Source organism: Hemibagrus wyckioides, linkage group LG10 (assembly GCF_019097595.1).
Source record: "Hemibagrus wyckioides isolate EC202008001 linkage group LG10, SWU_Hwy_1.0, whole genome shotgun sequence".
Taxonomy (NCBI): domain Eukaryota; kingdom Metazoa; phylum Chordata; class Actinopteri; order Siluriformes; family Bagridae; genus Hemibagrus; species Hemibagrus wyckioides.
In genome coordinates this window covers 25,018,428-25,043,975 of record NC_080719.1, presented here as the reverse complement: position 1 = coordinate 25,043,975, position 25,548 = coordinate 25,018,428, and the positions used below count along the sequence as shown (strand labels likewise).

At 36.9% G+C, this 25,548-nt stretch overlaps 1 protein-coding gene across 2 annotated transcripts in view; it reads left to right on the top strand.

Moving 5' to 3' along the window:
- The window catches only part of LOC131360937 (inactive N-acetylated-alpha-linked acidic dipeptidase-like protein 2), a 266,958-nt gene that overhangs the window by 199,623 nt on the left and 41,787 nt on the right, over window positions 1-25,548 (top strand). For both annotated transcript variants that reach the window (XM_058401795.1, XM_058401796.1), the window contains 2 exons: window positions 5,129-5,272; window positions 20,232-20,327. In XM_058401795.1, the coding sequence (XP_058257778.1) occupies window positions 5,129-5,272; window positions 20,232-20,327 (240 nt within the window). The remainder of the gene's footprint in view (window positions 1-5,128; window positions 5,273-20,231; window positions 20,328-25,548) is intronic.

The following is a 25,548-nucleotide window of genomic DNA, read 5'->3' as shown; positions in this document are numbered from 1 at the left end:
TTGTACCTCAGAGGTTGGGGTTTTGATTCTTGCCTCTGGTCTGTGTGTGTGTGAAGTTTACATGTTTTTACTATGCTTCAGGGGATTTCTCCAGGTACTCTGGTTTTCTCCCAGACTCCTCAGATTTGCATTACTGTCATTTTTTATTTTTCTATAGTGTCTAAATGGGACTGTGTGTGTATGTAATTGTGCCCTGCAGTGAGGTGGCACCCCATCCATGGTGTTCCTGTGACCAGAGTGCCCTGAGATAGACTCCAGGGTCGCTGTGACCCTGTGTAGGATAAGTGGTTCAGAGAATGGATGGATGGATGGATGGATGGATGGATGGATGGAATCTTTCTGACAAAAAACATTCTTTCAGTATCCAGCATCAAATATTGCATTCTCTGTGTGCAAATAATTTTTCCAATTATTGACATGAGGTCCATTCCACATCTATGTGTCTAGAGATGAAACCTTTTGCAAACCAGTTAGCAAACTAGATGCAGGAGATAAATGTATTCTCCTCCTAAGACTCTGTCTATTTATTTGCATCATTTGTAGGATAATTTTTTGCAGCATATTTTACACTAAACCGGACGTCCTGGGCTTTTCAGTGATACCCTGTTGGTCAGGGTGGGATGGTGTAACGAATGAAGCAGCCGAACCCTGGTCTCTGCGTAAGCTCGTAATCACCTGCAGTAGCAGATCAGAGCCAAATGCAGAGATCCAGTATGATTTTATTTAACAAAAAAACTAACAACTTACATTAAATGTATAAGAAACAAACCATATCTATGACATAAAAAACCTAGATAACACGGCGACAGGCTTTACGGCACACATACACTGTTACACCGCCCACAGTAAATATAATGTTAATATTAATGTTATAGAAATATAATGACTGACCCCGACCAATACAGCATGACAAACATATGTAGAGCAGCACATCAAGTGAAAATAAGCGACAGGTGAGAAAGCAGGAAAACACATTCGGAAAGGGCATGGCACTGCCCACGTAGGAATAATGCAATAATAAATAAACCACTTGCCACTTGACCCCCTACGGGTATGGCTAGGTACTGTCCTAGTAACTTCTGACAGATGGTGACATTTCTGTATTCCTGTCTTTACAATATAACTTCTATTTCAACAAACACATTTTAAAGAAAGTTTAATATTTTTAGTTATTGTTATTAAAGTTATTATTATATTTGTCCATGTATTAATATGTCAGTAATTGTCTAGTGAGGTCTGACAACCCTGTAATTATGTGTGCGTTAAAATAATAGTCCATATATAAATATCCTTTATAGTGAGAATATACTGTTATTGTGTTTAAAGAGTAAAAAAAATAATAATAATACAGAAAATCACAGACGACGGTTCAAAGTTTATGCACGTTTTCACATAATTCCATTCTGAAAACAAATGAAATCAAAGCAGTTTCCTGGCAAAAGTCTACACTTCAGATGCCAAATGCTTAGAAAGGAGCAGTAATGTCTGAGACAGTGCTGAGAGATTAGCATCTCATCAGCTAATTTCAGTTTTAAATGCTTCAAAGTAAAGATAAAATGATCACTCCAGTAGTTTTTCACCAGGCGATTTATTTACTCTTACTTAAGTGATTTTACTTTTACTCAAGTTATTTATTAATATACTGTAGTAACAGTGACTGGAGTCATCATGTTTTTCCCCCTTCACTGGTTAGCAGGTCTGCCATGTTGGTAAACATGTAAAAGAGAAGCATCAAGTGTAATCTACTTGACGTGCCATCCTTGCCCTGTAACACATTAGTCCACAATCAATATCCTCTTATTGACTCACTAACAGACTGACAGTTCTCCTTTTAAGGGGCGTCTTTTCTGACAAACCTGTGTCTCACACTTCTGAGAGCACACTGAATGAGTGAACAAGACTGAGTATCTCCTCATCATGGCACCTGTTAGTGGGTGGGATATATTAGGCAGCAAGTCAACATTTTGTCCTCAAAGTTGATGTTAGAAGCAGGAAAAATGGACAAGTGTAAGGATTTGAGCGAGTTTGACCAAAAGAGCCAAACTGTGATGGCTAGACCACTGGATCAGAGCATCTCCAAAACTGCAGCTCTTGTGGAGTGTTCCCGGTCTGCAGTGGTCAGTATCTATCAAAAGTGGTCCAAGGAAGGAACAGTGGTGACCCGGTGACAGGGTCATGGACAGTCAAGGCTCACTGATGCACGTGGGCAGTGAAGGCTGGCCCGTGTCATCCGATCCAACAGACGAGCTACTGTTGATCAAACTGCTGAAGAAGTTAATGCTGGTTCTGATAGAAAGGGGTCAGGGCTGTTTTGGCAGCAAAAGGGTGACCAACACAATATTAGGCAGGTGGTCATAATATTATGCCTGTTTGTTGTATGCTCTTGTAGATTTGGTCAGTAATACCAACTCTGTATATATTGCAGTTCAGCAGGTCTAACATGATGGAGAGTCTGACACTATCTCTTTAATAATGTACGATAAACATAAATATGCACGTAGTGAGAAACCTCACAGTCGCTAAACTAGCAATTCCACCATAGATTTCATTTTGGAGAAATATATGTTTAAGTCTAATATTCAGTTTTTGTAACACAAACAGACAGTACAGATAATGTCATTGTGATGCATTGGGCAGCACTTTCAAGATATCAGCTTATACTGCAGTCCTGTGGGTAAGTGTTTATCACAATAATTCTGAATAAAACAGTTGTATTAAACAAAGATGTAAGGTGTGCTGTCAGGTTTTAGCACATCATCACCTACCCAGTTCTGAATTTGTTATATTATGCATAAAGCCGCATTGTGTCTGTTTTCTCAAATACCGTCTGATGTGTTCATACATCTTGGTTGCCTTTGTCTCTTTTTAAATGCATGTGCTATTTCAATTCCTTTCTAAAGGTCACCTTCTATGAGAATGAATTATTTCCACAATGAAATGTCTTTTTAGTCACTGACGTGAAGTGAATGAGATAACAGTTTGATTCAGTGAATCTCCAGCTGTTTTTTTTTTTATAGCTACATTTTTTTCAGCTAAAGAAAATGCTTTCGCATAGTTTATACTCAGGTGTTTGCTGTATTGCCTTTACACTGGTTCAGAAATGCATCACAAACTTTAACATCACAATTAAACTGTAAATCTGAAATTTCTGTCCTGATATTTAGATCAATATACTGAACAATAAAAACTCTCCCTCATCTATTGTCCACATTCTCAGCTTTCCAGCATTCACACCACTGCTGGTTTCATGCTTCATTTTTAATTGAAAAGCTTTCATTGTCTTCAGAGATGAAGAGTCACAGTTTCATGCTCGCAGAACAGGAACTGAGCCATAAAGTTGAACATGTGATATTTAGAATTGATAAATTGCCAATTAAAATGGGATGGGCAATAAAATGTTAAGATAAACTGATAGCTTAAGGGCAAATTATCTCTGATTAGGCTCTGAAATGGTGAGCATGTATACAGTAGAAAGCTTACTGAACTGTATTGTCAAAATAAAATCCTATTTTTTGATGCTTCAGTTAAAGTAGCAATACTGTTCTGTTGAATTTTTTAGTTCTTAGAAACTGAACGGTAGGAAAAACATACTTTTATTAATGGTTTATTATGAATTAGGAATGATGTACATTATACTGGCAAAAGTTTTGGGACACCCCTCCAACAACATATTGCATTCATATACATTCATGTGCATGTAAAGGCAGATGTCCCAAAACTTTTGAAAATATAGTGTAAATACATAAATGTCCATCATTCACTCATTCTAGGTTATCATGGTCAAGGTAGTGGAGCGTGAGTGGGAATACACCCTGAATGGTTCACCAATCCATTGCAAGACTCCATACATACACATTCACATTAATTCTGTCACACCTACAGAAAAGTTTGAATATCTAATCCACCTGAATATATTTGGGAGAAAGTCTGAAAACCCAGTGAAAAGATAGACATGGCAAATACATGAGAAACTCCACAGAGATAGCTCAGGATCAAATTATTATTTTTAGCTATAATTACTATTCCTCTTATTGGGTAGTATCCTGTTAATTGTTATGTTATGGTGTTATTGTGTCATCTTTTTATTCTTGTTTTTTTCCAATGTTCTGGTCTGCTACATAACTACAAACACTCTCATTTGTCCTCGCTTAAACCAGCCAACTCCTTCACAGAGTGTTACAGTAAATGTATTTATAAATAAGGCTTTAGTCAAAATACTTAATCTTTAAACTGCAGCTGCTTTTTCTCAATTTAAAAGATTTATTTGAACTGCTCCCATAGCCTCTGATGCAGCACTCCATACTGTAACTCACAGCATCGAGCTCTAGTTTTATCTACTCTTTTTTTAATGGGAAGACATGAAAATCAATTCTGACTAACATTCAAGCCAGAAAGCACTGCAGTAACCTAGTGCAAGTCCTAGCGAATGCTGTTCCACAGGATTCTAGAGGATTCTACAGCAGAAGTTATGCTTTTAGTGTCTATAACACAGCACTGTCGAATTCCTGAACCCCATATTAATGATTTTTTTTACAACAGCAACATTTCTACAGTAATTTCTATAATATAACCAGTTAAAAAACCATGATGTGTGTAACATCAGCTCGTGTCATGACGTCATGTCGCACCTTCTCTCTAGTTCTACCCTGCCTGCCAATTCCTGTTCTTATATCACTTCCTGTTTAAGGATAATCACATTGTGAGGTCTTGCTCATTCATACTGGTGTGTTAGATTTTTTTTTATTTTCCTGAGTGATATCTTTGTGTTAAAATGTCATCATTGGTCAAATCTAAGTTATTGGTCACATATGCAGCACATTACTGTACAGTGAAATTTTTTCTTCACATATCCCATTCTTGGAGGGTTGGGGTCAGAGCACAGGGTCAGACATCATGCAGAACCCCTGGAACAAGGCAGTCGGGGGGTTAGGGGCCTTGCTTAGGGGCCCAACAGTGACAGCTTGACAGTTTGGGATGAGATAAATAGTCAGTTTTGGGGTTCTAATGGTACCACAGTACCCCAGCATGAATAAAACAGAATGGCCGAGTAAGTGTTATCTGTCAAATGTGTATACAACAATAGACATGTATTGGTTATTTGTATAAGTCTGGATATTCTATCTTTCAGAAACATATAAAAAGTTGCCTGCATGCTGGAAGCTGCCCTGGCCTGAACATCAGCTCTCTGCAGTGTCCTGCGGTCATGGACTTCTTCACCAGTCAGCTTGCTGCTCCACTGGTGGAGTTTGCAACATCAGCCAATCCAGCTGAGGTACACACACACACACACACACACACACAAACAGATGCCAGAGGATTATTAACACTCAGTTAGATGCCCAGCTATTGTAATTTAAATTAAATCATACCATCTATTTTGAAATATTCAGATAACCACACAGGTCAGTTAGGGTCACTTCTCTCGTAATCAATTCACGAAGAGTCTAAAGCACTGATTTGCTTTTCATTTTTTTATCCTTTTTACAATGATGTCTGGATTTAGAATGATCTGTAAGTGTGCAATTGACAGGTGAAAGTCTGTTAGACAAACTAAATATGGCTTCATTGGCAGCAGTGATGGCTTGTGCCTCGTTAGGGCTCTGTGTCTATTTGATTTGCTGTAGGAAAATTGATCATTTATTCATATTCATTTATCTTCAGCATGCTGAAAGAGACAAAGGTCCATTACTAATGATTTATTGGGTTTTTTTTTCCTTAAATGCATATCATTTCTGCACATTTTATTTCCACCCACTTTATAACAGTACTCTTACGGTGAAGAACACTTTATCTGAACCAGGATTTTTCCACACATTTTCGGCATTCTCTTCTCTAGTAACCTTGAAGGAGATTGATCACCTTCCAATTTACAACATGACAAAACTGAATTTAATCTCTAAAAGAAAGCATGAGTTTCTTCATGCTCATATGCGAGTCTCCCAAACATCCAGCCATAACCCAGTTATATTTTAATAGGGCTCTCCTAAAAAAGAAAGGATTTTAAAATGTTTTACATTTGGCTTTGGGCTTTAGTGTAACACTGCTGCAGTGCCTCATGAAGCCAAACCATGACTGTTTTTAAGAACAAGCACATGCTCTGCAAGGTGATCCACGGTTCCTTGTAAATTTGAAAAGCACCATATGTTCTTTTTTTTTCTTCATGAGAGCTGTGCTTGTGACAGCATTTCGGTCCACTGCACTTTTGTATACTTGTTAAACATCTGCCCTCCTGCAACTCCCTTACCCAGTCCCCAGTTTCAACATGAATGTGAGTATTTTAAACCTTAATCCAAGCTGAAGTCTCCAGTAGTTTGTTTATTTATTTCTGATTTTGTTTTATTAATTTTTCTATTTTTTATTTAAATTTTTAAAATTATTTTTAGAAACATCATACATTTCCTGAATTATTTCTTTATTTCTTTATTTGTTTGTTTGTTCATTTGTTTGCTATTTTTCTTTTTTTAATTACCTTTATTATTATTATTATTATTATTATTATTATTATTATTATTATTATTATTATTATTATTATTATTATTATACCTAGAAACATCAAAAGTTCCTGGTCCATCAATTTTTATTTATTTATTAATTTGCCTTCTTTCTTTCTTTCTTTCTTTATTATTTTTAATAACATTAAAAGTTCCTGGCCCCCCAAATTTATTTATTTGTTTGTTTGTTAAATATTTTTAGAAACATAAAGTTCCTGCCCCCTCAAATTTCAGGTTTCTCTGCATTAAGCAGGGCCGTTGGTATATTGCATTACAAGTTGCTCATTTGCTGATTTTCTTTCATAGGCATTTGCAAGCTGATGATATGCCCCATATAGATAACGCTCCATAAGCAAAACATCCAAACACGACCCAGGGGCACAGAATTACTGCACCTACAGCCATTAATGCAGCCTTGCTTCTGTATAAAATGGCCCTGGACCTTGTGAAGGCAGCAAGCGTGCCCTCCCTAAATGCCAGGCAATGATGCAGAAGTAAAGAGGAACACATGAAGGGGCACTTTGACCAGATAACAGGGTTTAATTATGTGGAAAGGATGGATGGAGAGTGAGATGACAGGTAGAGGCACGCATGGTGGACTGAAGGGGTCGGTTAGAGAGTGAGAACGATGAAGAAACGCACCACGTTAACAAGGTCATCCTCATTTGTTCTATACAGAGAAGGGAGAACAGATGTTATCCACAGTTCTGAGTGATACACAAAGAATAGTAATTTCATGTCCTATTCACCTAATGTCCTCTTGTGTCCATTAATAACAAAGAATGTTATCAGAACCTTCAGGAAGTGTTCAGATGGTTCAGCTAATGTTATGATTTAAAGTCCAAAAGTTATGTCAATATTTAATGGGGAAAGTTGCTCTGATTAGTTACTCATTTGTTTCACACCACCAAGGTTGCCAGATTGTTGCCAGTTCTTGTCTGAGACAGAGAAAACCCCACCAAGAGAAAGAAAGAAAGAAAGAAAGAAAGAAAGAAAGAAAGAAAGAAAGAAAGAAAGAAAGAAAGAATGGATAGAATTAAAAATCTAAAAGAAATGCCATTTTATTAGGAACACCTTTACACATGCATGTTCATGCAGTTATCTAATCAGCCAATAATGTGGCACCAAAAAAAAAACATGTAGTTATAGATCATTTTTATATGAAACAACAGAATGAAGAAAAAGTGTGATGGGGGAATGGATGTTGATACCACAGGGGCTGGTTTGAGTATTTCAAAAACTGGAATTTGTCACACAATGGTATCTAGAATTTGCTCAGAATGGTGAAAAAAAGACAATTCTGTGGGTAGAAACACCAGGTTAATGAGAGAGGTCAGAGGAAAACCGCCAGATTGCTCTAAAACGCATGCAGGGTTACAGTAACTCATATAATCACGCAGGAAAAACATCTCGGCACAAAATGTTGAGGCTTTCATTGGCACAGGTTCACCCAAACTGGACAGATTAGCCATTCTTTTTCCAGCCTTCAATTGTCCAGGTGAGACATGATTCCAGTTCTTGGCTGATAGGATTGGAACCTTATGTGTTCTTCTGAATTTGTAGTCCATCTACTGTAACTCAAGGTTTAACGTTTCATGCATTTTGAGATGCTTTTCTGCCATGTAAACACCTGAGACCTTGCTGTATGCCTGGAGATTTACTGAAATGCTCAAATCAGCCCATCAGGCACCAACAACCATAACATACTTTTTCCACCGTTCTGATATTTGTTGTGAACATTAACCAAATTTCTTGACCTATGTCAAGCAGGATTTGCTTGTGGGCGTTGGTCAGCTGCCATATGATTGGTTTATTAAATCACTGCATAATTGTACAGATGTTCCTAATAAAGTGACAAGTAAGTCTGTTGCAGTATGAATAGTTCTATTCGTAATTATCACACGTATCACTGCAAATGTATCTTCATTCGACAAAATGGCTTTCAGCCTCATTAACATGAATTAGCATCAATTAGAAAATAGCACTTGATGCAGCCCATCATTATTATTTTTGCATTATATTATTTAATTACATTAACCTTCAGGATCATTGGGCATGAAATGGGAATCCACCAGTCGATTACAGAGCATTACACACACATTCAAACACTTCTAGGGGCAGTTTAGAGTAACTACACCATCTACTGGCCTGTGATTTGGGAGGAAACCGGAAATCCCAGAGGAAACACACATGGATATGCAGGAAAAGAAAACAAAAATTGAACAGATAGGTATCTGAATTCATGAACCCTGGAGCTGTGAGGCAGGAACATTCAGCTAAGCTAAATTGTTAAAGGTATAAATGTGAACATGAATGTAGCGTACATTCAAATTTAATGTATGTAACTATAAATTGTTAAATTAAAACAGTAATAATAAGCATAAGTACAATGCAGGACATTCCTATTTAAAAATGCCCCATAGTTCTTATAATTTCAGAACCTCTTTATTTCTATTATACTATTATTATCATTATCCTATTTCTTTCTGGAATAAGCATGATAGGAATTTTCTCATGAGTCATTTCTGTTACCCCTCAAAAATGAAGAGCCTTATAAAACATATACAGATAAAGTGAGCCTCCAGGAAATGATTCTCTATCACTATTGATCTTTTACCAAAGAACACTGTTCTCATCCTGCTGTTATCTTTTAGCCATTTATTGTGCAAAAAAAAAGCACAAAAATGCGATGTAGAAACTACATCTAAAAAAAGTGCTGCATGATCTTTTTGTCACTCATTTATTGATTCTAAGATACAGACTGTGCAGATTTGCACATTTAGTCGCTCGTAGGCTCAGGAAACTGTGCGTGCGGAGAAGTTCCTTAACTAATTGTTTGAGTCTGTAGTGTGTTAAATCTCTTTCCGTCTCCGTGTGTTGTGGTGACATTTCCTAGGCTGTGGTTTGTGCATCTGTCTCATTCAGCACACATGCATGGCTAAGCATAGGCAGTGCAATACTGGTGTGCCTTAAACTGTGAAAGTAACCTTTTCCTGGCAGTCAACCCATCAGGCTGCATTAGAACAGAGCTATGTACAGGAACAGAACTCTGAAATCAGCCTCGGTTTCTCTCATCAGCACCAAACAGCTCTAAGTTGTCCTTTGTGTTTTAAACTAGCGGATTCAAAATGACACGCTGGCTTCCAGGCGTTCAATGCAACCTTTTTTTTGCGCATTTATTTCCTTTGTGGTCTGGTGATAATTAGAATGTTGTTGTGGCAGTCGGGAAAAATCTTTCAGGCATCTCTGCTGCAGAATTCTGACAAAATCAGCAAAAAGGTGAAAAAGGGGATATATATATATATAAGGGTTTTTCTGCCCTATAACATGTTCTGGCATATCAACATTAAGAATAAAATAACACGGACACGTCCTTGGCTGTCTGCCTGCACAGATTGTGTTGGGTAAGAGACGGTTTAATAAAAATAATGATCACTTAAAATATCTACATGTGTATAAGAATGGAATAGGCTCTAAACTGTAAATTAAAATCTCTGAAGTTATTAGCTTAAATAAATGAGATACTGACAAAATATTTATCCCATGCTTCCGCAGTAGAATGTTTATTTACCATGTTATTTATAGTGCAGAATTATTCGTTGCTAGAAACCCACAACCCACTTCCAAGCACCACACTAATGCATCATGTCAGATGAGACAGCCTTCCTTGGCATGGTTTAACTTTTGCTCCCAACTCTCCCCCTCACCAGATGGCAATCCACCTTCTCAGGCAGAGAAGAACTTTCAACCCATCCAGATTTTACCTGAGAAGGTGCGAGTTTGTTGGCCATGAACTAGGAAGACATTCAGGTTTTGAGGTCAGAGAAGTTCCTCCAGTGTATGCAAATCAAATCAAATTAGCATCATATGGCATCCCTGTGCATTGGTAAATTGCTCTAAATTGACAGTTGAGCATGGACCATAAAAACAACAGCTAAGTCCTGCCATCTGGCTCTCACACATCAAAGTGACCCTGTTTTGTGGCGCATTTCTGATTAGGGTGTAAAATGTACATGCTAAGGTCTAGTGGGACTCTGTTTCTCTCTTGACACTTTAGCAGATTTGCTAGTCAAAAGTGTAATTATATGTATGACAACTTTGTGAATAAGTATTATACTTGGCTCTGGTCATGGCGGCATCAGGGTATTACAGATTAATAATGCCATTTATGTGTTTCATATTTTTCAACTGTATAGGTATACAGCATGCTTTTATATACAAACTCCATTTACACTTCAATATCACAAAAAACTAAACTCTTCTTTCATCCATCAAAGTGGCCCCTTTCAATTTCTGATATAAAAGTTGTAATTGATTTCAGTAAAAAATATACAGTACTTGACATTTCTGACATCAAAGAAAAGTATTCACAAAAGTGAGCTTCTTGTGTAGAACCTTCAATGCTCAAATTCCAAGACTGGTTTCATTTATTTGACTGACATACCTTACATGTTTTAAATATTAAGAATGAAAAGGCATAACTTAAAAAAAAAAAAAAAGTAACATAAAATAACTTGGGGGATGTGGTAGGTGTTGTTGGACTACTGATCAGAAGGTTGTGGGTTCACTAAGCTGCCACTGCTGGGCCCTTGAGCAAGGCCCTTAACCCTCGATTGCTCAGTTGTTTAAAATGGGATTAAATATAAGTCGCTCTGGATAAGGGCATCTGTATGAGCGTATATGGATCTGGATAAGGGCGTAATGTAAATTATACATCCATCATTAGCTGGAGTAAGATCAGAAATAGAAATGTTATTGTACTCTCATATGTTTAAGGAAGATGTTTAATCAAATCATGTTGTAACAATAATATAAGACATGAACTAACTAATTATATTAGTGTATGGTGCTTTCTTTTACTGTACAGTTTTATTGTGCTTACCCAGAACATTTTCTTTAGAAGTGGAACTTTAAATAATAAAGAGAAAAAATAAATATAATTAAATGAATTCTTCAGACTTACTGATACAATAACAGATATGTAGATCTGTTGGGGTAAGTACCTATCAGCTTTACATACTGGGAGTGATAATTATTATTATTATTATTATTATTATTATTATTATTTATTTATTTATTTATTTATTTATTTATTTATTTATTTATTTATTTATTTATTTTCTCTTGTCATTCTTCTTGGCAAATTTGCTCCAGGTTCTTCAGGTTGATTGTACATTGTTTGTTGACTGCAAAATTCGAACAGTGCCACAGACTCTCAGTGGAATTCAGATCACATTTACCGTTTTGTTTTTGACCACGCCTTCATTTCTTTGCTCATGTTTGCGATGATTATTCTGCTATATGGTGAAGTTTCATCCAAGCTTTTCAAAACTAATCAGGTTCTCTTGTATTTTGCTCCATCTGTTCTTCCTTCAATTTTTACAAGATCAGGTTCTGCTGATCATCTGCGCCCCCAGAGCATGATGCTACCACCACCATGTTTCACAATAATGAATTAAGATCTTTGGCCTGCATTCTGTACACCTCACATAGCTCCTTAAAACTTGCCCAAATACAGTAGTTTGTTCATTATCTTATCACACCAAAAACCTACATCTTAACTGGGTCATTCCAGTCTTTAATTCATTTCATTCTGCTCTTTATGACCACTGTTTTCTTTTCACAGTCCTGTATTCTCCTCAATTATTGAAAAGCTCTTGAAATCGTTGTCTGGTGAACCTTCAGACCTGTGGCTTCCCTCACCGGTATTTGATTTTTGAGGGACTGCCTTCTCTAAGTAATACTTGCCCTATCTGATGCAATTCCCTGCTATTGATCTAGGAGTGCATGCTGGGATGTTCAAATTTTAGATATTAGATATTGGGCAGAAATAGCTCAAGTGGTTAAGGCTCTGGGTTGTTCATTGGAGGATCAGGGTTCAACCCTCACGCTCCAGGGGCACTGTATCGCTGACCCTGAACTCTGACCCTAACTTCCATATTGGGATATACGAAGAAAGAATTTCACTGTGTTGTAATGTGACAAATAAAGGCCTCTATTTTATATTATTTTTACCCAATTCCTAAGTTATGAGATGCTATTATCTGTAACATCCTTAGAATAATGCTCTTCATTCCATCCTTCAGATTCCCATGTTTTTAATATTTCACAGGTGAAGACCAATTCTAAGTCAATTGGGTCCTCATTAAGACAAGATTCTTTCATCTAGATTTGCGGGAACCTGGGGGGTTCTTACTATACTTATGCAAGAAGCATTTTTCTGTTCAGTTTTTGATTTCCTTCAATATAATCGCTGACCAATAATTAATTTTGACATTAAAAATGCACTGTAAGAGAACATGAGATTGTGATTAGGAATACTGACTAGAAGAATATGTGTGTTAATAATTTGTTATTCCGACAAATCTGATAAATTTAAGGTTAAATCCTTTTGAAAGACATTATATATATATATATATATATATATATATATATATATATATATATATATATATATATATATATATATATATATATATATATATATATATGAGTTTAAGGTCATTATTTGGTCAGGACAAACTTATAGTCGATATACAATAAATTCCATATTGTGTTGATGTCTAATAGATCATTTTTAGCCTAGCAACACGTTCCTCTTGCTTTCACTGTAATTGCAAACTCCAAATTATTGTCCATTATATGCATCACATCATCTTTCAGTCCATCTTCATTACTATCACAATTTCATATCCAGGTCACGTGGACAATATCAATATATTTTTTGATGTTCTTGAAAAAAAATAAGCGTCATTTGGCATGTTGCTGAGAATCAGTTAATAAGCTTGTTCACATAATCAGTGAAATCAATGACAAAAGTGATGAACTCCCTTCAGTTCATTTAGTCTCTTATTTTATGACTCACTTGTCTGTCAAGTCAATGCAGCATCTTCCATTAGACTAAAAATAATCTCCTCTATAATCACAAGAATATTTCTTCTGATCTAAATTGTGAGCTGTAAGGAAGAAAGTGTTCCGTTTGAAATGTAAATACATACCATCTGACCTGTAAGGAAAATTATTCTAAAAATATAAATGCATTGTTTTATAAATCAGTGTTCAAATATAAATAAGATATGTTAACAGTGATATTATGTTCATTTAACCGAGTTCTACACTGTGTTGCATCATACTGCTGAAATACCAGAATCTATCACTTCTTAGATGTCATGTTGATTGCATTTAAACATGTATCACAGCTCACCAGAGGGACTTTTGGTTGAAAATGCCCTATCATCAGTCAGAACTATAAACAGTCTTCTTTACACTGACGGACACTGAATACTTCTTTATTTAGCTGCTTGTTTGGTTCTTTGTTTTTGTTTACTTATGATGGTCTTCATTGGCATATGTGGGCAATAAGCACAAATAATCCATAATGTTAAAATCTTCAACAGCTGCTTTAAAGCTTTAATCTACTTTGAACCTGAAAACAGAATTTTGGGGGCAATGGGATCATCGATGGAGATGTTTGGGCTGAAAAAAAAAGACCAGGCTGGCCAAAGATCTGTCATAAACCAATAACCTAGTTTGAGCAGAGGTAATATCTGCTCTGTATAAGCCTGGAACCCAGCCTGCCCTCAACATCTGCTCAGAGGAAGAGCTACACGCTGGATGCTAATCATTTTGGCATGTTTGTCTTTAAAAGTTATGGGCTTCAGAAGAACTGGGGATCACTGAAGCAAATGGTGCTCTTTTTTTTTTGTTTGTTTTATTCTCTTCACATCATATTCTCTCTATTTTTTATTCATCTTTTTGTTCAATCATCATCACGAAGCGAGACCAATCTTAACCCCAAACCTGGGTAAACATTGTAATTAAAAATCTTCAGGAATAATTCAGGAATTTAAAATCTTGGTTAACTAAAATATAGTGGAGTGTACTACAAAACACATTATTCAAAAAAAAAAAGCTAGAATACAGCAGTGGCCGATCTGTCAGCATTAACCCCGTGCACTATACATGGAGATCTCTCTATGCAATAAACAAATTGGCTTCACATGCAAGTAAACAAACATGAGCATTGTCGCTCGAGAAGAATTATACGTACAATAGAACAAACGTTTATTTTTAATACCTGGAGACACAAAGATCAAATCAGAAACCTTGATGACCTGTATCTTCTCTTTATTAGCCAGATCAAAACAATCACTAAATCTGTCGTCTCAACATTATGGCCAGAGTTACAGGGTTCATAACTATAAACTAATGTCATGGAAAGATTTATCTAATGGCCAGTAAACACTTAGGACCAGGGATTTTGGTGGTATAGTTTACTTGCAAGTCAAGCTGCTAGCAAAGTAAATTAATCTACTATCTAACCCATAGCATAAGCCAGTCATGCTGCAGCAATGCAATTAAATGTTTGTTTGTTTTTTTCCTCAATCTTCTGTAGTCCCGTTTTGAGGAACATGCACCCAGTGTAGCCCAAAATTTAACAATTAACAATTATTATCGCGACACATTCATTACAGCACAGTGGAATACTTTTCTTCACATATCCCAGCTGAGGAAGTTGGGGTCAGAGTACAGGGGCACCTACGATACAGTGCCCCCCTAGAGCAGGGAGGGTTAAGGGACTTGCTCAATTGTCCAACAGTGGAGTTGGTGGTGCTGGGTCTTGAACTCCAAACCTCTAATCAACAACACAGAGCCTTTCTGGTCTTATGAGCTTTATGAGATGCTTTTCTATTCACTGAAGGTGTAAAGAGTGGTTAGTTTAGTTACTGCAGTCCAGGAGTGTCCAGTCTCATCCGGAAAGGGCCAGTGTAGGTGCAGGTTTTCATTCCAGCCAAGCAGAAGCCATACCTGAGTCTATTGAAAGCCAAGATTAAACAGGTGGAATCAGGGGTGTCTCCTGCTTGATTGGTATGAAAACCCGCACATACACACCGGCTCTTTTTGTGGATAAGACTGGACACTCTTGCTGTAGACATTCTGTCAGCTTGAACCGGTCATTCCCAACCTGATAAATGCTACTCACTGGATGTTTTTTGTTTTACGCAGCAAACTCTAGAGGCTGCTGAAATCGAATTATTTACACATTCTGATGTTTGATATGAACAGTAACTGAAGCTCTTGTATCTACATCATCTTATGCGTTAGACATGCTGCCTCATGAGGATCTTCTGGGAAAACTGAAAAAATGAATCAAATCTATCATTCCAGACCGTCTCTTGAAAGACCAGACCACAAAATTCTAATGTCTGTAGTGTGACGTATTACAAATTATGTTGTTGTTGTCTTTTTTTTTAAGAAATTGAGTTTTACACCCTCACAGCAAGTTGCAGAAGAATGAGGACATAACAACATTGGTCAAAAGTTTTTACTGACAGGTTTCTTAATATATCGGTACCCTGTTGTGTCTTGATCCAGTAGGGTGCAGTCGGATTCAACAAAGCCGCTCTGAAGTCTACTTCAGCAAAGAAACCCCGAGGCAATGCAACAGACAAACACAACTCACACAGTCTAATTGATCACAATCTCACAAGACTGGGACTAAAATAGCAAACAGAATGGCTACCCACCTGAGTCCATCTGTGGCTGTCTCTGGACTGTTCAGATACTGGCTGCTGAGGCTAGAGTAGGAAGCAGTCATTAGTTCATCTGACTGTCTTAAGTTGGACAGGTCTGTTGGGATCAGACACACCTGAAGTGCAGAATAACACACATGACTGAACTCATCAAGAACTTGTGAAACGTCTTGAATGTTAAAGTGAGTTCATTACTCATGCTTAGGATCATTTTGTGTTTGGAATAACCAGTACTCACTGGTTCTCACACAACCTACTTTAAAAATTGATGGTGAGCGTTCAGGTTTCTAATGACTAATAACTGTCTAACAGGTCACAAGACACTTAATGGATTTTTTGTTAAATGAGGTCAATAACAATTTATTGGGAAGATTAGAGAGTACTGATGAATAATGAATGATTTCGATGTTTGGTTTTGTTGAAATTCTGCTGGTATTAAAAACCCTATTTAGAAATGTGAGCCTTTATTGTCTCTTTGAATTAAACAAAAGAAGCAGATTTAGAAATTACCGCACGAGACCGACCTCATTGTTTATTCAACAGTCTGTCTCAGCTCTGGCAAATGATCCTTTTGTGTTTTCCCAATCTGAAAGTGTGTGTTCTCGCAGAGGTCTATCACCGTAAATCTTGTGTATCTGGGTTTCTCTTTTTTTTTTTTTTGCGTATTTAATTGTTTGTTCTAACAGATTTGAACAAAAAATGAACTGCATCCAGGCGATTTTTCAATTCTTCTTTCCATATTTATATACTTATAAAAAGTCAGCTAGCCAAAAGAACGTCAAAACAAGCCTGAAGCCTTTTTCCGTTTACCTTTGAACAACCTTCAAAGTAGATTTTTATTAACTAATTAGTATTTTACTAGCTTATTTAAGCATTAACTCTCCCTTTGAGGTGTGTGGCCAATGGAATTAGTGATAGCTACATGATATGACAGATGATTCCCCTCTGCTGGCCTTGCGTACTGCTTAGCACCTTCCACATATCGCTGTCTCATTGTGGATTGAATATTCATACAGCTTGTTACCTCAACAGAACATTAGTTCTGGTTGCTGGGAGAGGATGTTGAGCTAAACAGCTCCAGGCACACTGTCCCATGCTTCAAAGCTAGACTTTTTAGAGCAGCCTGATATATCGCCTCACGCTGATTACTCCATTTAAAGCCTCATTTTGCAGCTTGCATAAACAGTGTGTGTCCCGCTCGGCATGGTGGGGAGACTGTGATTATTCCTCCACGCTCCCGCATCCGCCAGCAGCTCCAACTGGCTTCTTGGCCCTCTGGCGAGCATTGGCATGCCACTGCATACAGGCTTGTGCTAGCTCTATTGTATTTTAGTTTAGGATTTGTTTGTTCCATATTTCCGAGGATATGTCGCATAGAGTAAAGAATGCTCATCAACAAAACCATTTTGTAAGCTATTTGGCTGTTGCCCAGTTCCTGCAGGTCCCTGTTCAGCTGACTGAAATATACTAGAGTGCTACAATACAGCAGAATAAAACACTGGTCACTGTTCTTCAGCTTCACTGATTCAATCCTGTCTATTGATCATTAGATGCTGGAGGAAGTGTGGTTGAACTCTCAGAAAAATCTGTACCAGTCCTTGTATTTTGTATCGTTAGTTATGTATTAGTGTGAGTCTTGTGAAGTGCATTTAAGAAACATAACCTCATATGAATAACCCCTAAGACTACCACCACATAACTTACCCCTAAGACTACCGCCACAGTGAAAGGTTAAAGGTATTCAGTGTAGGTTAAATTAGTTTAAGAACCAGCTGTTTATGGCTAGCGTTTAATCATTTCGTTTACCTTTGTACCAGCGCTTATTAAAAAAGCATATGTTTCTGTACGACTCTAAACAGCATTTTTCAGCTATTGGCTTATAATTACTTGTTACACATTTGGCCATTCAGCAGTTAGTCCAGCAATAATGCGTCGTTTAGTTATCTAGAGAATAAATTGGAGCAGTTTTTCATCATACTACCTGCAGCTGTGCAATAAGGGAGGCTTACAGCAGACATTTTGTGGTATGAGTGTATTTTGGTAATAGGAGTGTAATGCAATGCTATTGTCTATGTTCGGTGCTCTAAATACATACCTGAATCTGTAATTCGGTATGATCTAAAGGAGGGGTCTGCAACCTTCAACATCAAACGAGACATTTTTGCCCTTTTCTCACCGAATAAAATTTACATGGAACCACAAAACCGATTTGACCCCTGAAATGAAGATAACATGGCATAGAAAGCTTTATATCCAGTGAGTTTGTTGCATTTATAAAATTATAAACTACAAAAAGGAAACTTTTTTTTTTGTTCTGCTCAGCTTTCCGAAACATCCGACATTGTTTTTGTTTTCGTTCATCTCCAACTTTGTACTTTACAGCAAATCCTGTGTGTTTTTCTGGAAATGTCTTTCTACATTCGATTTTTTGTTGTGTGCTAATTTTTGGTAAGCCAGCATCATCAGCAGTGAAGGCAAATTAATCTGTCCATAAAGCATTAAACGTTCTATTTTCTTCCCAGACTTTTATTTACAGTTAGCTTAACACGAGTCGAACTATAGAATCTAACTTCTTTACCTAGCATGCGGCGACCGGTAACACATGTAGCATGTGATGCATATTTTGAGCGACATATTAAATATTAAAACACTTTTTATTTTAATGTAACAAGAACACTTTGATCAATGGAAAATAAGAGGTATTCCATTGACTAGCCTTTATTTTATTCCCAGTGTTTTTTTTGTTTTTTTAAAGCTACAGGGAGCCACTGCAGACGGATGAAAGAGACTAATTTTTCATTAACTCAGTGTACATCAACAATGTAATTATGAACTAGTTTTTTTTTTTGGAGACCCCAGAGGAGATATGCTGGACGGGTCAGAGCTCATGGTCTACGTTGGCCGCACTGCCCGGAAGTGATATCCCTTTTGTACATGTTGCTAACCATGATCCTTTTATGATTAAGGAGCTAGATACAATGGTAAAGCTGAAGTTCCTCACGGCTAGATATTTGCACCCCTAATTTATCAGTTGAAAGATAAAGGTTCACTTGGATGAGGACACAGCCCTGAGGAACCTCAGCACGTTCCCAGGCTTACTTCAACTAGGTCAGGAGATTACACCATTTTCTCACAAGCCATCTTGACAGCTTTAGTCTGCTCTCAAATCTCAGAAAAGTAATGGGGTTTTATTTAAATTGCCCAGCGCAGAGCACAGCTTTGGCACTCTCGTAACCGAACTCCGTGAAGGAGATGCACTTTGTTCAAAATAACCTTTTATGAACCATCAGACCACCAGAAGAGTATTATTACGTGAAAGCGGTTATTACAGAAAATGTCCTGCGCTGCCTTTTGTTTGTCTGAGGTCATGTAGTATCAACTGATACAAGATGGCTCCTTACAAATGCTTGAGTAATAGACTCTGGCGAGCCATTGTGCTTCAAAACATCAAGGTCAGGTCTTCAGGGAGATGAAGAGTGGAGTGGGCAATGTGGCACTGCATCTAATGCCTCTAATCTTCTATGTGGATCTGTCTTTGTTGTGCTATTCTGCATGGCTAGTACAAAGGATATAAAGGGACAGATGGAGTGGAAAAAGGAGCTGTCATTTTGTGGGCTTTTCAAGGCAGCCTCAGCTTTTCAACTCAAGCCTGTTTGTTTGTTGCTGTTGTGGTTGTGCTTTTTTGTGCCTAGCCCCCTGGTTTGATATGTTTGCCACTCTACAGAAATCAGAATCCTATGTTTACACGCATATATATGATCACGTGTATTCTTGTGTATTGCAGCATGCTAAGATTTCTTACACACTACAAGACGCATCCTAGTGGAGATCTTTAGCATAAATGAATACAATAGTTTACGCTTCAGATTATGAAAACATTTACAAAAGCTATATGAATCCTTTAGAGGCCAGACCACTGATAGGCATGGGATGGTGATGTCCTGATTGAAGTACATATCTGCTTTACTGCTGTGACCCTTGAAATGGAAAGGATATTTCGTAATGAGCCCTCTTTCGGCTGTAGAAGCTCCTCAAGTGTCATTGAACAAGAAACGGGTGTATGCGATTGAAAAGTAAGGCTTAATGCCATGAGAAACATGTTTCAAATACCATTATCTATGCAGTAGCAAAGCTTAAAAGGTCCTCACTCATGGTTTGAAATGGCTCATGTCTTTTTTTTTTTCTCTGCATATTTTTTTAAATCTAGAGCGCTCGCTTCCTCTCCGAGGCTTTTTTCCCCTTCGAGTCGTCGTTAGCGGAGACCTTGGACCCCGCCTTCGGACTTCACGAGACAGTTGCAAAGGTATGTTCATCCACTGAATTCCAAGTCGAGTACCTCTATAATTATTCATCTGTTTGTCAGATTGCTCTTGAGTGCTGGATGTTAAAATCTGCAGTCTGCATACTTAGGAAATTTAGTTTAGAGCATAACCTAAATGCAATATAAGGACAGGTAGTGTGTGCTTCCTGACAAACTGTTTGCCCCACTGCTTCATAAACCTAAAAACATTCATATTTCTCCGGTTTATGAAATACGCCTCGAACTTCATTTCCATGCAAAGTATTCCAAACAACTCGATGATATTCTCAGACTCCTAAATAGACCATGATATTTTTGGATCAGGTGTGTTAAACGATGATGCATGTGGTTAAATATATTGAAGACTTTGTTTCACACCTTTGAAGACTTGTTTTTCTTCCCCTTTGCTATGTTCCTCAAAGCGAAACGTGTCTCTTTAGAAAAGAAGCTTAAAGGCAGTGCGCTCTTTTTCTTCGCTCTAACATACCCCGCGAACGACAGAGTTCTTCTAGACGTAGCGATCGTGATGGATGAGCATAATTCATTCTTCACATAAATGCTCATAGTAAAAAAAAGGCACTTCCAAGCAGTACATAAATAAACTCAACAACTAGGATTTAGCTTCGAAAACCAAGTTTTAGCTTTCATTTTATTTGTGACTTAGACTGTAAAGGGGAATTTGTCACAATTTCATAGCTATTCTCACTCTGTCATGAATTCATCGTCTTGGCACATATTTATTACACCACTGTGCCTTTGTTTACGTTTTAGTCCTGTCTCTGCAGCTGTCCTGTCATTGGTCAGTTACCTGACTGTGTTCACCTGAGCTGTGTTTGGTTCTTGATTAGTTTACCTTTCTGATATGCTCTGTGTCTGTGTGCTCAGCATGAAGGGTCTCAGCAATAATATCTCATATTACCAAGTCATCGTCTCTGTGTTCTATTATAGTTCACTTTGCCTTTGACCTGTTCCTGTTTACTTCTTTATAAATATGGAAGTGTGTTGGTGGTGAGAGCACAAAGACCAGCACGTGGCTTGTGGCCGCTTCTTGTGCAGCATTTCTTTATTAAAATCCATCGCTCACCCTTCTTGCCTCCAGAGACAGTGATTGCTTAGATAAAATATGGTCTCTGTCAGCCCATTTTTCATGCTTACTGCTTTTTAACAATAACAAAATATTTACATGTTTAACATTATAAAACTTTTCGCATGTTTAGACTGAATAAAACATGGCCTTAAAAAGTTTGACAGGATAAAAATCTTGACTGATTTTTTTGTTTTAGTGCAAGTAAAATTTGTAAAAGTTGAGTGTCATGTAGAAAAAGGCAGACAGTGCAACAAAAACTGATAAACAGATGCTGGAACATATAATGCAGCAACTTTGGTATAGGAATTTAATTTGCTCTTTAGGTGAAAATTTGTATTGAAATGAATTTTCCCATCAGAAATAATGTAAAAGCAGATAATCCGTTCCAGCCACCTAAAAATATGATCAATATTCCCAATACGAAGCGTATGTAAACTGTATGGCTGCTTACAAAGAACTGACCCAAGCCAAGCATTCCATGTCAAGGCTCCTCACAGGAAGTCGTGCCACCAAGCTTGGGCTGAAAATAGAACAGACCGCCCACACCACCAATCTGTCAACAAAAAAACACCCCAAAAATCACCTAGCTGTTGAAAACATGCTGAAGACAACGTTGGTATCGTGGCAAGCTTTCACTGACTGAATTAGTAAAATTCGTACACTCGCTTCGCTTGGCTTTCCACTGGCTTTAACAAGTTTAACAAGCAACTTAACCAGGGTTCGGTTCGGTTCGTTTGTATGCTGAAACTGCTTCATATGCCGATGCTAATTTCTTGAAAAATTCTTAAGGTGAAACTTCATAATGAAGGGAATTCATATGCCGAGGTTCCACTGTACAGGGTTTCTAATTAGAGGTTAAACAGGTGTGAGTGATTAGGACATGTGACATGCTGGGGCTGATGGGTAATGAAGTTCTTTGTTGTTTCCTGCATATCCATGACTCCATTTGATTACAAATGTCTTAATACGGAACTTCCATAACTGGATGCAACAACAGTTACCTTTTAACTATTAACCATTAATGATTAGTTTATTATTATAAATAAAACAATTGAAAGTGGTTTATTTTTAAAAACAAAACAAAACAAAAAAAAAGCTTTGGACCAGGAATACTCTTAACTCCTTTGTTCAACTTTCGGTTATATTTCAAGATAATTTCGTAATCAGACTAGAGAGGTTCTCACTGCTTTCTAAGCTAATGTCTTTAGCCCTTTTGTCTCTGGTCTGATGAGCTGCCTTCAGCTAATTAATTTAATTAATATATAAATATAGCTGGTGTAGTTTCTATTTTGTTTTAAACTTATTGCCATATGTAGAAGCAGATATTTGGAATTCAAGGAGTAGAACTGGAAGTGTCAAGCAGAAAAGGACTGAAAAAACTTTCCTGAATAAAACCTAGAGAGGAGAGAGAGTTCTCGTGGATACACACACACACACACACACACACACACACACAAAGGCTGGGTTGAGTTTCTGAGCCAGGCCCAGAGGTCCTGTGGGACTACACCAAATGGGACACTCTGAAAGAGCAAAGAAAGAAAGAAAAATTTCATGAAACATTCAAACAACCAGGAGAGGATTTACAGTGCACATCTGTCTAAAAGCTTTTTCCGATTTAGAACTGGCATTTTGTTAGAGAAAGATTTAGCTTTAAGTGGAATTCTTTCACATTTTGAGTTTGGAAAATTTAAAGTGTCTAGACTTTATAATCAGAAAGAATCTATTCAATCATTTATAAATTAAATTATAATTAAATCAATTATTAAGAATCTATTCAAGTTATTTATAATAAGCAATGTATTATTTCAGTGTGTGTGTGTGTGTGTGTGTGTGTGTGTGTGTGTATCTGGTGAGTTACAAGATGGGATTTGTTTATGCATGCAAAAGTTTTTGTCAGTGTAAAAAAATAACCTCATGCCTGCAGTCTCATGGATCCTGTAAGCACTGAGGGACAATGTTTTAGAAATAACACATGCACATGATTCATAGCTCTAACATGGCTATGGTGCGCCATGAGCATAAACATATTCCCCATGTGCTCGCTACATAGCTTTCTGCTCGTTCCTACTTTATTCTCAAGTGTGCCTTGTGCAAATTTGCACATTTATACCAACAGATGCCAGTTATATCTCCCTGAAGGATGAAAAAATATAGAAAAAAAAATGTAAGTGTGCTTCCATACTGTATGTCTTTAAGATTCAAAAGTGAGCATTGATCCATGCTTTTACTTTCTTTTTTTTCATAATGATGATGTTTGCTTGAAGGAACATAAAAAAGCAGCTAGGTTTACCCATGATAACTACTAGCTATTAGCCTTTAGGATAAGCTCTGCTCAGTGTTGGTAGAACACACTAGGTTTTTTATGAAGGGTTAGGAGAACAAAAATCTGATCAGATGGCTCTTGTTTCAAAAGCAGCCATTTTATCATGAAATCTAACGTGTGATAACTGCTAGCTTTGAGATCTGAGTAAGTACTGGAGCTCTGAACCACAAACTGTGAACATAATTTTGTTTCTATCATTAAGTTGTTGGTTTGTTTAGTATTTCATTATTGTGACTTACTGCACAATAAGTAATAGAGTAAGGAGGAATAAATCATTTATTATTTTGACTTAGTATTTCGTAATGTTTAAAAATGTTTATAAATGTTATTTATTTATTTTAATTAATTTTTTATTTTAATTTAGTTTTTATTTCTTTATCTTTAATTAATTTTTATTTAATTGTATTTAATTTATTTTTTGTTTGCATATTTTTATTTCTTTTTTTTCATGTATTTTACTTTTCTGTAGTGTGCAGAAATTATTCAGCACACTCATATCAATAGGAACTTTAAAAAAAATAAATAATGTCCAAAAGCTTGAGTCTTTGAATCAAATGAAACCATTTTATGAATAATTATTACAAAAAAATGTAAATGTGAAAAATTCTCCTTCATTTAAGAATAGTGTTTATAAGGCTACAGAACATCTGTAAAATCTCTTTACCGACCTTAAACCCACATTTGTAAAGTCTTATTCCAATCAGCATGCAAAGTAAAACCAGCTCTCATCAGTTTTCCTCTAAATTTGCTGTAACACCCAAATCAGGTGACATCTATATATATATATATATATATATATATATATCTTTGTTGTTGCTCAAGGTGCCAGATTTCCAGCTGCTTATCAGCAATTTTGTGGTTTATTGTGATGTTTCAGTGCTGTGTTTGTCCCTCATCACAGGCGCTGCAGTCCAACTGTGCTCATTCTGTAAAAGCAGAACACAGCACAACGAGCAGCAGTGAGCTAGCCATTTAATCAGGTCATTGTCTGTATTTATTTCTGGCGTACTGACGTAAGATCTGGTTTTGGTGATTTGGCATTTGACGTGTGTCCAAATTATTCTGCTAATTCGTGCCAGTAGAGTAAGAGTAATTACTGTGAATTTCTTTTACAAGGTTGTCAGGGTGACTCACAGCAGCTCAGGAACATTAGCTTTTAGAGTATTTTCTTCTCCTAGACTCAGTAAATGTGTTTTTCTTCTGTGTACTTCCGGAAGATCAGATATAATGGTGCAAACATCACTGCCCAAAACCAGACTCAGTAAATATACACAACACTGTCATTATAAAATTCTTTTTTATTTTAAAAAAGGGCAGATATAATGTAGAGTATCAATCAACCACACTGGAATTTGTAGAATTTTACAAACATTCCAACAAAGAAATACTATGAATATTTAATATCATAGATTCAGCACTATTTCTAGGTTGATATTTTTAACTTTAACATTTTTTTAGCAGTTCACTGATGTTTCGTTTCACCAGGAGAATAGAAAGAATTTCAGTCGCAATAAAGAAATGGATAATTTTATCATTGCAAGTCTGATATAAAATTAGTCAGGACGATTTTGGCTTTTGACTTTTTAGCTTTAACAGAATGTTAGTGGTTGAAGTCTTCAAATTTTTAAGAAGAAATACTTGAAGCATCTCAGGAAACAGAAATGGGTTTGATATCACCATTTACTTTGAAGATCTAAACTGGAGCATAAGGTTTTGCACTTTACCCGTGGAGTCTATGGCAGCTCAAGTGCACTCTCTCATTAAAGTAAAAGGGGACAGAGTTGGTAAGGGGTCAAAGATGTAGAAGATACTGG